Here is a 13,087-nt window from a genome sequence, read left to right on the forward strand (position 1 = left end):
ATCGTATTACACAAAAGTAGCGCCTCACCAATGCCGAGGGACAAACCGCTATCGTATTACATAGCGCCTTTGAATTTTGCGTTTGGAATCAAAGCTTTGGCATACGATTATCACAAAATAACACTGTTAGACAACCAATGAATTTTAGTGGAAATGCTTATGGAGATCACACTAGTTAGTTAAGCAACCCCTCCCCGACGCCCTAGTATGACTTAGAAATGCAGTTAAATTACTTGAGATCCGTGATTTGAGATCTAAGGATCCTAAGTTAGTTGCAGTAATTTTCACTGATTCTGCTTAAAAGGCTGCATTGTCATTAACTGACCAATGCTGGAGGAAAGTCTATGGAAGTTCTCGAATTAGTAAAGAGGCTGAAAGCACAACAATAAGCAGGTCAAATTCTAACAATGCCCCCGTGAACACTAAATTAGAGCGAACCGAGATCTCGGGGCAGAATATGCCAAGAAACTACTCCATCCGACTGCTTGCTGAAACTCGAAGTGCAAGGCAGATATCAAGAACCGGACCGACGTACCATTGAGTAAATTGGAGTGATAGCCGGAACGTCGTACCTCCCTTCAGTTTCAACCCCCAGATGAGTAATCAAACCTCGAAGATAAGCAAACCCAACCGAGGCCCGCCAATCAAATCAACGAAAAAAGCAACTATAACAGCAATCTTTTGGAGGCATCCATACGCCTTTGCCGGGTTCTTTTAGAATTTGATTACCAAACTGGCACGATGAGTGACAACAAACCATAATAAAGATTAGAAATAACCACCCAAAGCGTTAGCAACAGTGAAAGCCACTAGATGAAAGGATAATGATCAACTATCGTGCAATCACACAGGGAGGAATTACCCACTGCAGTCTAATAGGACGCATGCAAGATTAATGTGACCCTTTCATCGCCATCATAGGAGGCCAAATTGCCACATCCATGTGGTCCTTGGCTGAAAAACAAGAACTCACATAAAAAATCTCAAGCCAAATATATTTGCGAGAAAAGGGATTTACATTAGAAGTATGGGTGTTAGACAGTTGTAAATTTAAGAAATTATTTACCACAAGTGAATGTGAAAGCAATCGGTACAAGTTAACAAGGCCCTTTACCATTTGGGCTACAAGGAAGAAAATCAAAGACGAGAGACAGCAACCAGCAAAAGGATAATTAGTACTAGAATAAAAACAGCACTTGCATAAACCTACAATCAATTAGGAAATTTACCTTCCAATCAATCTGCATGACCCGCAAAGTCTTGGTAGAAACTACCGGCCCGTAAAACGGGTGCCATTGTGCAATGAAAAAGATCAACCAACTAGATATTAAAAACAAGTAAGAAACCAACTCACAAAAGGTAACAGCAAACCGAAGTCAGAACTAAAGAAATCCTCCATATCCTAAGGCAAATAGTCACAAGAGGAGACTTCATACTCTTTATTTGGACTTTTTGGGGCACAAAGACATCCAAGAATGGCAACCAGTACCCAAAACCCAGTAACGACCCCAACCGGAACGTAGAACCCAGGTGTCATATCGCCTCTTGGGTAAGGCGCTACAATCTGAAAAAAGTAAAACACAGCAGAAGATATTTGGTAGAATTTAAGTATTAGCGATTTAAAAAGTAAACGTGCTTACAAGTATCTATCACTTAAAATTTGCTTTTGACATTCTCAGTATTAAAAAAGTTGGGAAAATTCAAGATGAAAACAAGAGTCCTTTTTTCGTGCACTGTTTTAAATTAATAATATCATTTACGAATCTATGTTTGAATGCTTAAAAATTTTCTATTTTTGTTTTTTTACCCTAACTTTCTCCTTCATTTAATTAAAAATTAACACCTTTGAAAATGACCTCAATTTTGACTCTTTTTTATTTTGAAAGATCCTTCTTTCATCCTTTCGTTTGCACTACTCTTCCTAGCTTAATAATTCTTTCTTCCACCTTACCATTTGTAGCCATTGAACTAGCTGACAAAGTGGACGAGGCCATGTTTATGAAGCAGTGGTAAGGGAAGGGGTACAGTTATCATGGCTAAGCGTGTATTGGGTACGGTTCCTCTTCAGGGCATGATAATCTTGAACCCATCAGGGGGTTTGAATCTTGTGACGCGTCAAAAATAGCCCTGATTATGTATTACCTTCTTAATTATAACGTCCATACGAGCATCTGATTTGATGAGTCCATAAAAAGCAAGTGAAGTTTGGGTCCACATCTTACACTTTCTGCATATATATTGAATCGATTTAGGAACCAAAATGTTACGTATAGTTCTCTGAGTCTTTTTTGAAGTAGATATATTTTGTAGGAGCATAAGGGGATATACACTACTGATGGAAAAAGTGTAGCGTCCCGAGACTTCCCAGAAGACGAAAGAAGACACAGTACTCGGGCAGAATACATATATTCAGCACGGAGAAGGTGTCTGGGCTACTGACACGGCCTGAAGACCAGCCCACCTAGCGAGGTACAAGAAGGCTAGTTCAAAGTACAAGAGTGGCGCCTCACAAATACCGAGGGATATACCACCATCATATTATAAAAGGCCTGAGTCCATCGCTATGAATCGGAGGCCATGTTGGAGGGCGGAAATACAATGGTCAGAGCCTCAGGTATATGCATAATCATAGCGCTGAGTTAGGCAAAGAATCAATGCATTATATAGTCCCTCTCTCTATAAACGTCATCCAGGCGCTAATTTTAGTCAGTCCGCAGCTCCAGCCATCTTCACCATTACCTAGATTTTGCACTACTTTCATTAAATCTAATATTCTGCTCTGTTTAGTAACTGTATTGGAGGAAGGGGAAATGTGCTGCTTATTCTGTATGTCCATCCCTAATCACAGGAACAGTCACCCAAATGCAGTCATGTAACAACGAAAGGAGTTTAATACGGTTCCATGGCGATAGCATTTAGTCATTATTCCACCTTGACAATTTATCTATCAAGGTTCTATCCAGCTACAAGAGAGCTGGAGTGGGTATGACACGTTGACTTAATTGAATACCATATACAGGCACCATGGGCAGTTCTGTAGTGGGCTTTTTGGATGTAAAAAGGGGCACATCCAGTGCCGCTTTATTTATTAACAGCTTTCAAGCGGACCACGAAACTGAGGTAGTTGTCCAAAAGAGATATCAATTTCAACCTTTCTGTTGGAAGTCGTCACTGATTATCCATTCCACCCATTTGAAACTCCCCTCGGTCAGTTTTCTGCTTTGAGGAGTAAAAATTTCCTAGAGAGTTCCAGCCAATCTTAGCGTAGGCGTGATGCTGCTACGATGAATTTCCTTCATGTGTAAATTCATGTCATTTGCATTAGTAGTAACCCGGTCTGTAGATTTATCAAGGAGATTCCTTTGGAAGGCGAACCAAATTGGGTGGGCATTTATTCCTAAAATGGTGCTAGAAGATGAACCAATTCTGCACCGAGCACATTGTATACAATTCGCCTGTCTAGAGTACATCCTTTTAAATTCAACAAGCAAAAGAGGATATCATGTCCCTAGAGGATTACTTAGGAACTAATTTCGATTCCATGAAAGCTGATCCCTCCGCATTAGATTGCTTCTGCTTAAAAAGCAACTTTAGAAATTTGCCTAATGCAGACGTGTTATTAGCCTTGTAATACTTTAATTTTATTTATTATTTAGGGCTCCTGCCACTGTACCTTCACCGTGCCGCATGGCCTCCGGGCCGCGTAGGTAGCATTCAAGCCCTTCTGTACGTTGATAACAATAATTCGGCCAGAGTATTGTCTTTTTTCGTCTTTAGGGAAGTCTCGGGGCCCTACAAGTCTTTCATTTACAGAAGTTAACATTTTAACAAAAATTTGTTAAATTCTTTCAGCTGCCGCAGGTGCGGTGCCCGCAGCGTCTCCCAAAACCGCTAGTAGGGAAAAAAAAGGTTGTTCTCGACTTACGGATGGTCTGAGGTGCTTTCAAATGGCCATAACTCCAGTGTCATCAAGGTGGCGGTTCTAAAACACCGCCTAGTAAAGTAGGACATAAAACACGTCAGACAGCTCACTCCCTCTCTCTATGAGATGTTTAAGGTAGTAAGAAACAGGGGCTCTTCCAAGTCACAATGACTTTTATAGCACTTTGGTTTTTTGTTCCTACACCAAATAAATAGATTTATTTACATCAGGAATGTAGAAGACAAGTGGTTTTTGCAAAAATTTGCTAAAAATTAGGCCCAAGCACAGTCGTTTCAAACGGCGACATTACTACTCTGCTTCTTGCACTAAGTACGGGTGGTTTGCCCATAAAATGTGGTTAATTGCTTCTTTTAACTCGAGCTATTGTTTGTTTTTAGCGCACGGATAAAGTACAAGCTTGTTTAGAAAAAAAAAGAGGTCAGAACCTCAATCGCTTCCTATTCCACTACACAGCAGTGAGAGGGACAAAAGTTTTTGTGAGATAAAACTGCGTAGTTATTCTCCGGGGCAAAGTATGGACGTGATATGGCCTGACGATGTTTGCTTGAGTTCCTCAGTTCAGCAAAGGTCTGGTCACCACCTCCTGCCGTTTTCAGCTGCAGGATATTAATTTCCCAGTAGTAAAATAATCAAGAGCCACCATTTGGCCCAAGCACCGCGTGGGTGGGAGTGGAAAAGAGGCCGGCAATCCGGATTTTGTCGACCGACTGATACACCCAGACTATCACAGAGATTACTTACTTTGTGAACATTTTGCAACTGAGTGGGATACTTGGAAAGTATCAGCATTTCTAGTTTTAATTTACAACTAATGATTAACTGAGGACCCGACTTTAACAAAGTGTTAGAGGCTAACGAGCGGGCCATGAAACCGGCTGTCGATTCCGTAACTTGAGGATATCCTCACCCCCTATCCCTTTCCCCTAGTTTCTTCAAAGAATATACCCGCCGTATAACATTACCTGTCTCTCTCTCCTTCATGAATAACGCCACTAATACTAACACAATACACAACAGCTTGCCTAGGATGGGAGGCTGCCATCGTCTTGGCTGCTGTGCCTCACTTGATTCAAAAAAGGGGAAACGGTGAGGATGATCATCAGCAGTAGGTGGAAGATACACATTAGTGTGGCATGTGGGCTCTCCAGTCCCCACAGGTTGTACTTTCCTTGGATGACACGACCTCTTGGCAGTGTCACCTTCTGGCCTTCTGATCTTGCCACGTAAATGTCCTTCCGCTTTGATGTATCTTATCCTGTCATGAAAGATAGCCCGAAGGGCTTTGATAACTCCATGTCGCGGTCTTGTTTTGGGGCTGGATGGGAAGTGAAAAAAGTAGCGCCTACGCTCTTGCCTCAAATAAGTGGTAAGTGAGCAGCCAGAAGCACTTCCACGCTGCAATCATTTTAGGTGAAATGATAATATACACAGATATCCATCCTTTTTTCTTGCAGAAAGTTGAATGTTTCAAATCTCGAATGGTGTAAAAGTTGGGTGATTTTAACCCCTTTTTCCCCTCATAAAGAGGCTTTCACTTCAGGAAAAGCTTTTAATTAATTTAATGCTTTGGCGCCATTGCGCACTTGAGGAGGAAGCAGCAGAGTTTTTTGCCAGTTGCTGTTCTTTTTTCCCGCTTTTGTCGCAAAATGAGAATTGAGAAGTCTTACTTGGCTCATCTTAAAGCGAATTTTTTGGCAAAAAGGCAAAAAGGAAGGAGAATAATTAATTGAGTGATCAGGCGATGGTGATGATAGGTGGTAACTTTTAAATACCACGCAATTCAAGACATTGCTCCCCAATTTTTTGACAGGTTTCACCCCGCTCTTCCCACAGCCATTCTTCTTCAAGGCTAGCTAGTATTTTGAAAAACCAAAGAACATCATTTACGGATTTTTCTATCGTGACTCTTGACTTCAATATCGGCAGGTGAAGGAGGTGAAGGTTGGTTACTGTTCTACAGTGAGCTAGTTGGCATGTGTAGGAGTGTTTACAGAGTTGATATTTACGTCAAACTGTCTGTCTACATTCACTCCAATTGCTGGGAGTGAGTAGACACGATTTCCGAAACCCTTCTGAAGTGAGCCTTTATTCGCAGTAAACCTCTTAACTCCGCAATATCTAGAATTGCCATTCCAAAAAGGAACTCGGGATTGATGTTCTGGTAGGAAGAAAATAATTTTCCCTAAGATATACACTCGGATTTTAGCTTCTGTATTTACCAACTAAAGATAGTGAATAAAGAGTTTGTAAAAAGAAAAAGGCTGCTAACACTGCTTACATTCTATGGTATGACAAGTTGGCAGATAATACTGACAAAACTGACAGGTCCGAAAATTTTAAATTTTGGCATTGAAAAAAAGGCCCAAAACACAAAACCGTGGGCACTTTCTTAGTACAAATCTATGCATGCTCTAATTGATAAGATTTTCAAAAAAAAAAAGTAAGTTGAACAGGGCATAAGCATAATCAGATCACTTTCAAAAATAGATTTCCCGATGTGTTTTAATAAATAAGGACAAAGCTTATGAGAGGAAAAGGAGAGAAAGTTGGACAATTTTTTCTTTGAAGTAAAGGAACTGAATAATATGGCCCTTTTTATCATAAAAAGGTGTGTCACCTCTGCATGTTTGCCTGCTGCGTGGTGATTGGCTGGTGGCCAGTCCTCCCCGCCCCCTCCGCATTTCGGATTGGTCAATTTTGTTGTTGAACGTGGATGCCACAGCTAAGCCAACTGAGCCACCTTATATCATTTTTTCACGAACAATAACTGGGATCTGCCAACTTAAAGGTAAATATATGCTTTAGTTTCTTGAATGAATGATATAATGCATGTTTTTGCGCTGGAAAAATAGCAGAAGTTACATTTTTTACTAGATAGTTTGTCCCATTTTTGATCACTTCACCGGACTTTCTCCTATCGTTTAACCCCCATATCGTGTTGAACTTTGATTTTTAGTTTTAATAACATCCTTAAGAGAACATTTTACTCAGAATGTTTACAAATTTATTCGTCGCCAGAGTAAATAAAGTGGTACGGATTTGAAAAGGGAAAATGGGTAAAACCCGGTTGTATCATTTCGAGTCTTCCCAAAACTTATAAACAGCCGAAGCAAAGTTAAAAAAGGCACATTAATGACGTATGGAAGAACTGATATGCTGCCAACACAGCCCGAAGGCCATGTCACAGAATGGAAATACAACCCGCGGAGACTGAAATCCTGGCGTAGTAAAGCACACAAACTAATTGCTAAACCCCTGCAGTGGAAGCCAACTTTTGAATCACTACAACATGCAACAAGCGAAATAAAAAATTTTAAAGCACTGTTATTATATTCCTTTAAATTCTAACAAGGACTAAATAAAAGGCAAATATTTCTCACTGAAAAAAGGATTTTTAAGCTTCCCAGCTGGACACGGAAATTCCGGTTTTATCTCCTGTTGAATTAATATGTTGGTGATGTACCTTTTAAGGGAATTTCTCTATGTCTAGACAGCTGTCTGGTTGACATGACTACGGGTTGGATTAGAGGGTGGTACATCGTAACTTCGAAAAGTACAAATTCCAAGCGGATCTGAACAAAGTCTAGCACCTCCTCTTTGAACGCGTTGAAAAGGCCTTCAGGTTTCAATCGCAGATAATCCTTAAAATTGCCGCTTTTCTTGGTCAGAAATGGGACAAAGAAAGAAATTAAGAGGATTGTGGAAGCAAAATTAGATAAAATCTGTCAAGTTGGGGTCTTGAGAGATTTGGCTGTATTCAAGCAGGAAAGACGTGCCACTGACAGGAATGAATGTACTAAAAGGCTGATCGTATCTATCCTGCATGCATGTATAAAGTTTTTTACGTGAGGCGTTGAATTTTACTGGCTCTATCTCTTCTGACTTCGAAATTTGGCAGGAATACTTGTTTAGAGGGGAAGAAAAGTGAGTAGCTTGGAGGGGTCTTGGATCCTTTTATGGATTTTCCTTTTTCTGGCTCATTTTCTACACTGTGAGATTCAGGAGTTGCATAGCGAAGGTCTCGGAGTGGAACTTTATCTCGCATACACACAGAATGTCTGGCAGGCGACAAGCAGAAATGGCACAGCCGAATGCCATGCCATAAGAAGGCAAACAACCAAAAATCTGCTGAGGTTTATCAAAGTGAAGTCTGCTAAGTTGCTCAGCCCCAATTTTTCGCCTTTATTTTTATCCATTTCTAAGGCTAACTACACCCATGGGCTGCAATCTCCCCAAACGGCTTTGGGATTAATGTGTAAGATGCTTGAAAAACGTAACCCTACCTTTATTTCCTCTCACTTTTGCTCGCACTCCCTATTTTTGGCCCTCCTTTAAGTGAAGTAGCTCTCTCGTACAGGCGTAAGTGCCTTTGGTAAAAGGGATGAAGATGGTTACTTTTCTTCCCTTCTTTTGACATAGAGAGAGAGAGAAACTACTTACTTACTGGAAGGAATGATTTAACCCCAGATCAAAGGCTGCAGTTAGGCTTCAAGAAAACCCTGCTACCTACTTAACTTTCTTGCATTCCTGTCTGCAGATTAGCTTTGAGAATGTTCAACATCCTTGTGGTCGGTATAGAATCAAGGAAAAGCACGATTTCATCGACGATAGGATAAAGATCACGCCTTCCAAGACATAAAAGACCACCTACCCAGACATCAAGTAAATCTTTTCTTAGGTGGCTCAATAACTTGCAAGGTACCGTACTGATATGATTAGATTTTTCGAAAAATTCACCATTTTAATCTTGAATGAAACAATCGAGACAAACACGCGATTGCTGAGGTGACATGATTACTTTTGTAGCACTTTGTAATTTTTTGACTGACAATTAATCAGGCTTTAACGAGCTGAGGGTGTTGCAATTGCTGTGTCAGTTTCTACAACACAGATACTGGGTTTTGGCAAAAAAAGGAAAACGGAAGGATAAGGCAGGAGGCAGTCCGAATTCCGCAGAACAGCTGTTCCAATCAGGTAGGAAAATATGGTCCCTGGAATACATCATCTTACCCTAGCAAGCTACAACTGAAGATGATTCAGCCTTGATTTAAATCTAGAACACATCGGTAATCTCTAGGTGTGTACTCAAGCAGAAAAAAAGGACTAACGCATTCTTTTCTTTTTTTGATATTTTAGGATTTAAAGTTTGGAGAGGTCTTACAGACGAGATTGTTGCAAACATATTTTCAATAAGTCATTAGTAATTGGCCCTTTCTCATTGGTGAATCTAACTACCAATAAAATTTACTCATTTCTCCAGATTCGCACATTGATTGGTTATCGAATTTCAAGTTTCACAATTTAGAATCCGCCTTCCTTTGCCTACAATTAAAAAATTTTGCGATTTTTCACAAAATGTTAACAAGGGAAACCGAGTTTTCCCACGAAAGCGGGGCGTGATTCATTCATCTACTGGTGAGACAGTGATTTAAATTTAGAACACACCGGTGATCGCTAGGTGTATTCTCAAGCAGAAAAAAGACTAACGCATTCTTTTCTTTTTTTTTGAAATTTTGGGAATTGAAGTTCGGAGACGTCTTACAGACAAGATTGTTGCAAACATAATTTCAATAAGTCATTAGTAATTGGCCCTTTCTCAGTGGTGAATTGACTACCAATAAAATTTCCGCATTTCCTTCAATTCGCATATTGATTGGTTATCGATTTCAAGTTTCACAATTTAGAATCCGCCTTCCTTTGCCTACAATTAAAAAATTTTGCGATTTTTCACAAAATGTTAACAAGGGGAAATAGTTCAAGGATTGCAGCACAAGTTGACAAAAAAGGATGATCATTAAGCAACCATCAGTTGAACCGAGTTTGCCCACGAAAGCGGGGCGTGATTCATTCGTCTACTGGTGACACGGTGATTCAGCAAACAACCCTCAGAAATGCCTGTCGGCTGTGTTGGAGATCTGTAAACTTAAGTGTCTAAGCTCCTTCTTTATACTTGTTGAATGTCAGTAATTTATAATGTGTCGGAGTGGCTCAATTTAAGAATTCCTTAAAAAGACAAAAATAGAGTTCTGGTACCCATTTGGGAGCATTTTTTGAGGTATCAGCTAACAGACCATGCGGATTATCTCTGGAAAACATCATGAGTCACATAAACTTGGAGGTGAAATGCCAGGCTACTGGGCCCGGTTATCAACCCTGCTCTTGGTCAAGTTTCTTTTGCTTAAATTAATATGTTTTGCAGTCAACAGGAATTTAAATTGCACCAGCCAGTAAATCGACATCTTTACATATATTAATAGACGCCGGTGCATTTATTAAACTGGTCAAATTACCTCTTTTTGATTGTGTATTTTAAAGGTGTCGCCCCCAATGGAGAAATCAAAGCCAACGTTAGGTAAACTGATTCAAAAAAAGATAAAAGGACGTGGAATATTTTCAAAAAACGGTAATTTTTTTCTTTTGCGAACGTATTTTATGATGTAGCAATTTGACTTACTAAACAAGGCAATTGTGCCAGTTGTTGAGCCATTACTACTTATTAATCCATTAAGTAAATCATGAAATGCTTCACTTTGTACTTGTTCTCTTTTTTGTTGATATTTTAGATAAATCACCACAGGAAGCAGTTGAAAATCTTTTTGGTGAAAAGACCGATAGGGCAGAAGAGCAGGTAATATAAAATAAAGAGAATATTTAAAAATGGCCTGCGATTTGCAGAATGAAAAAAAGTGATTAAACTGTCCTTTTCTCCCTCTCTTTTCAACTCGACATCTAGGCAATGGAGTGCTTCGATCAAAGCAACGCAAATAATGATAAGAATAATAACCCTTATACTGCTTCACCACGTTACTCAAAGCCGGGGGCGTTAAAACCGGCTGCAGTCGATGGGCAAGAATACTGGCACCCAGTTTTTGCTGGAAGTAAGCCTTTTACGTTTTCACAAAAGAAGTTTCCCATTTCTGCGGCCGTTTTGTGCGAGGTAAAGGCAAACACCCACGGAGCTTGTAGTAGTCAGTTTTGTTTGCTTTATGGCGTTTTTCGACAAAAGTCAGAACGGGAAACAACATGTCTCCCATTCATTCACTTTTGCAGGGAGGTGGAAGAAAGCATGTCTCAGAAATAATCAAGCTGTGAAGGAATTATTTAAAGTCCTTGCAATATTACCCGTGCAATGGATAAGGTGGTGTATTATAAATGACTGGAGTGAATGCCAGAAGGGAGAGAAAAGGCGGTAGAAGAAGTGAGAGGGTGGGGAAGAGAGGGCGAGGAAGCGATAAATAATAAAAGCCCTTTCTTTTGTGGCCTATAATTAATGGTCCCTGTACATTCAAACAATTAAACCGACTGTTTCTTGTTTTTTGTACCAATATATTGCAAAATATAAAAAGGAACTTAGGAGGAAGTTTAGTAAGCAAAGAGAAGATTAAAATTGGGGATTACTAACTGATCCCTTTTTACAGATACCATCGAATGCACGGTTTTGGATAAAGCTGTCATGGACGGAAGAAGTGGCTAGTAGACTTTAACAGCAATGACGTGAACAGAACGTCCGTGCATGCAGTCGTTGGCATTCACTTGATGTCTACACTTATCCCAGTTGTAAAGACTGGAGTCGTTTCGAGCCCAAAGTTGACATAAGGCATGGAGAAATCCAATCTGAGCGTTTACCTCGTCTGTCACCACTTTAGGCGATTTTCTTTTATCTTTGCGGATCAGGTGGAGAGGCTTTTCATTCATCACAGTAGTTGGCTGAGCAATTACCATGAGGTGCTCACTTGCCTTTCAGACAGTTCCCTAGGGGAAACTCGGTATCTCTTGACACACAACCTTCTGTTCGTATTGACCAGGATTGGAAGGACCAGGCTTTTTGATAGGGAGTTCAAAACCCCAGCACCCAATTCATAATTCCACTGTCTTCAAGCACACATAATCAGTAAAAATAGATGGAGAAAGAGAGGCATATAAAGTTAGATTATTCAAACATTGTGGGTCCAAGTATTCCTTTGTGTCAATTTTTTAGATCGGCGGAGCTAATTTTCTTTTGCAGTATCTTTTTTTAGATTCTCATTCTTTCTAAATATGTGCGCTCCTTTTGATGCCTCAAATAGAGAAAGCACAAGAATTCCCAACTAATCCATTTTGGGAAGTGACAATTTACCGCTTAAAAACCCGCTGCAGATTTATCTTTCCTAAATAACTGAGTGTTAAGGCTGTCATTTAAACATCACAAGGATGAGTGCGGTGGAACAAATCCAGGCAAATCAACTTGATAAGTTTCGCTATTATTCTGCCTTACGATTTGAACGTATTTACAATTTACGAGGTATCATTTTTCAAAACAGCTCCAAAAGTTTTCAATTCCTCTACCATTAATTAAGCAATTGTTTTTTTTGAATGAGTAAAACAAACACAAATGTAGATGAAAAATTATGCAAACACGACGTCAAATTTTATTTCTCATTAAAAATTGCCCATTTGGACATTAGAAACCTTTTAAAATGGAATGAAGTAAATTTCCGAACTTGTGGTGTTATTTTGTTATTTTAAAAATGGCATGAAATAGACATTCGAGTCATAGCCAATTAAAATGTTGAATTCGATTGGTCCGCGAAAATGTGAGCACCAGCGGTGCTTTGATGATATCAGTTACTGCGTACTTAGGTATCATAATTTTTATGTTCCTCGTCCAGTCGAATGCCGGCATCCTCAAAAAAAAACAAAAACTTTGGATCTCTTAGCTGGGGCGTGCTAATTTACCCCTGGGGCAGATTTGTTTAAAATGCCTAGCGTTAAGGGCGGCCCTTTTTACCTGATCAAAGGATGAATATTATGTATTTCTTATGTAAAAGTGCTTGCTAATCCCTTTGTAATTTTGTTTTAAACACTCTTTGGAGATTTGATTCGTATATCACCTTCCTTAATTAATGGCGCAAATATCCCTTTCGATGGTCTCCAAATAAAAAAAAAGAGACAGAAATACCACTTTTTATGCCTCCTTGCGTATAAATAGCATTATGCTGGCTTAAACTTGGAGCAAAACGTCGAGTTATCTTTGAGACTTGAGGACTGTGGAACCTGTCGGCGTGGACAATTGTACATGCCGCCAAAATAAGAGCTCAACCTGGAAGATTGACGTGTTGCATGACTTTTGCCTCTACTTCGCCATCAACGCGACTTCCTGCACTC

General features: G+C 39.8%; 2 protein-coding genes across 2 annotated transcripts in view; both read right to left on the reverse strand. All coding sequences in view use genetic code 11, as the record gives it.

Annotated features, from left to right (window-relative positions):
- Nucleotides 1-1,537, reverse strand: part of EGR_03286 (V-type proton ATPase subunit e) — a gene marked incomplete at both ends in the record, with an annotated part of 3,733 nt that extends 2,196 nt beyond the window's left edge. The window contains 4 exons of the mRNA XM_024492535.1: nt 974-1,122; nt 1,211-1,320; nt 1,355-1,402; nt 1,437-1,537. Coding sequence (XP_024352936.1) covers nt 974-1,122; nt 1,211-1,320; nt 1,355-1,402; nt 1,437-1,537 — 408 coding nt within the window. The remainder of the gene's footprint in view (nt 1-973; nt 1,123-1,210; nt 1,321-1,354; nt 1,403-1,436) is intronic.
- Nucleotides 1,538-3,239: 1,702 nt separating this feature from the next.
- Nucleotides 3,240-4,810, reverse strand: EGR_03287 (hypothetical protein; the record flags this gene model as incomplete). Its single annotated transcript, XM_024492536.1, has 3 exons — nt 3,240-3,471; nt 3,521-3,633; nt 4,685-4,810. 3 exons carry the CDS (start codon nt 4,808-4,810, stop codon nt 3,240-3,242), a joined length of 471 nt encoding a protein of 156 aa, XP_024352937.1.
- Between the last annotated feature and the right edge of the window lie 8,277 nt (nt 4,811-13,087).

The sequence above is a fragment of the Echinococcus granulosus genome (genome assembly GCF_000524195.1).
Source record: "Echinococcus granulosus chromosome Unknown EG_S00017, whole genome shotgun sequence".
Lineage (NCBI taxonomy): Eukaryota > Metazoa > Platyhelminthes > Cestoda > Cyclophyllidea > Taeniidae > Echinococcus > Echinococcus granulosus.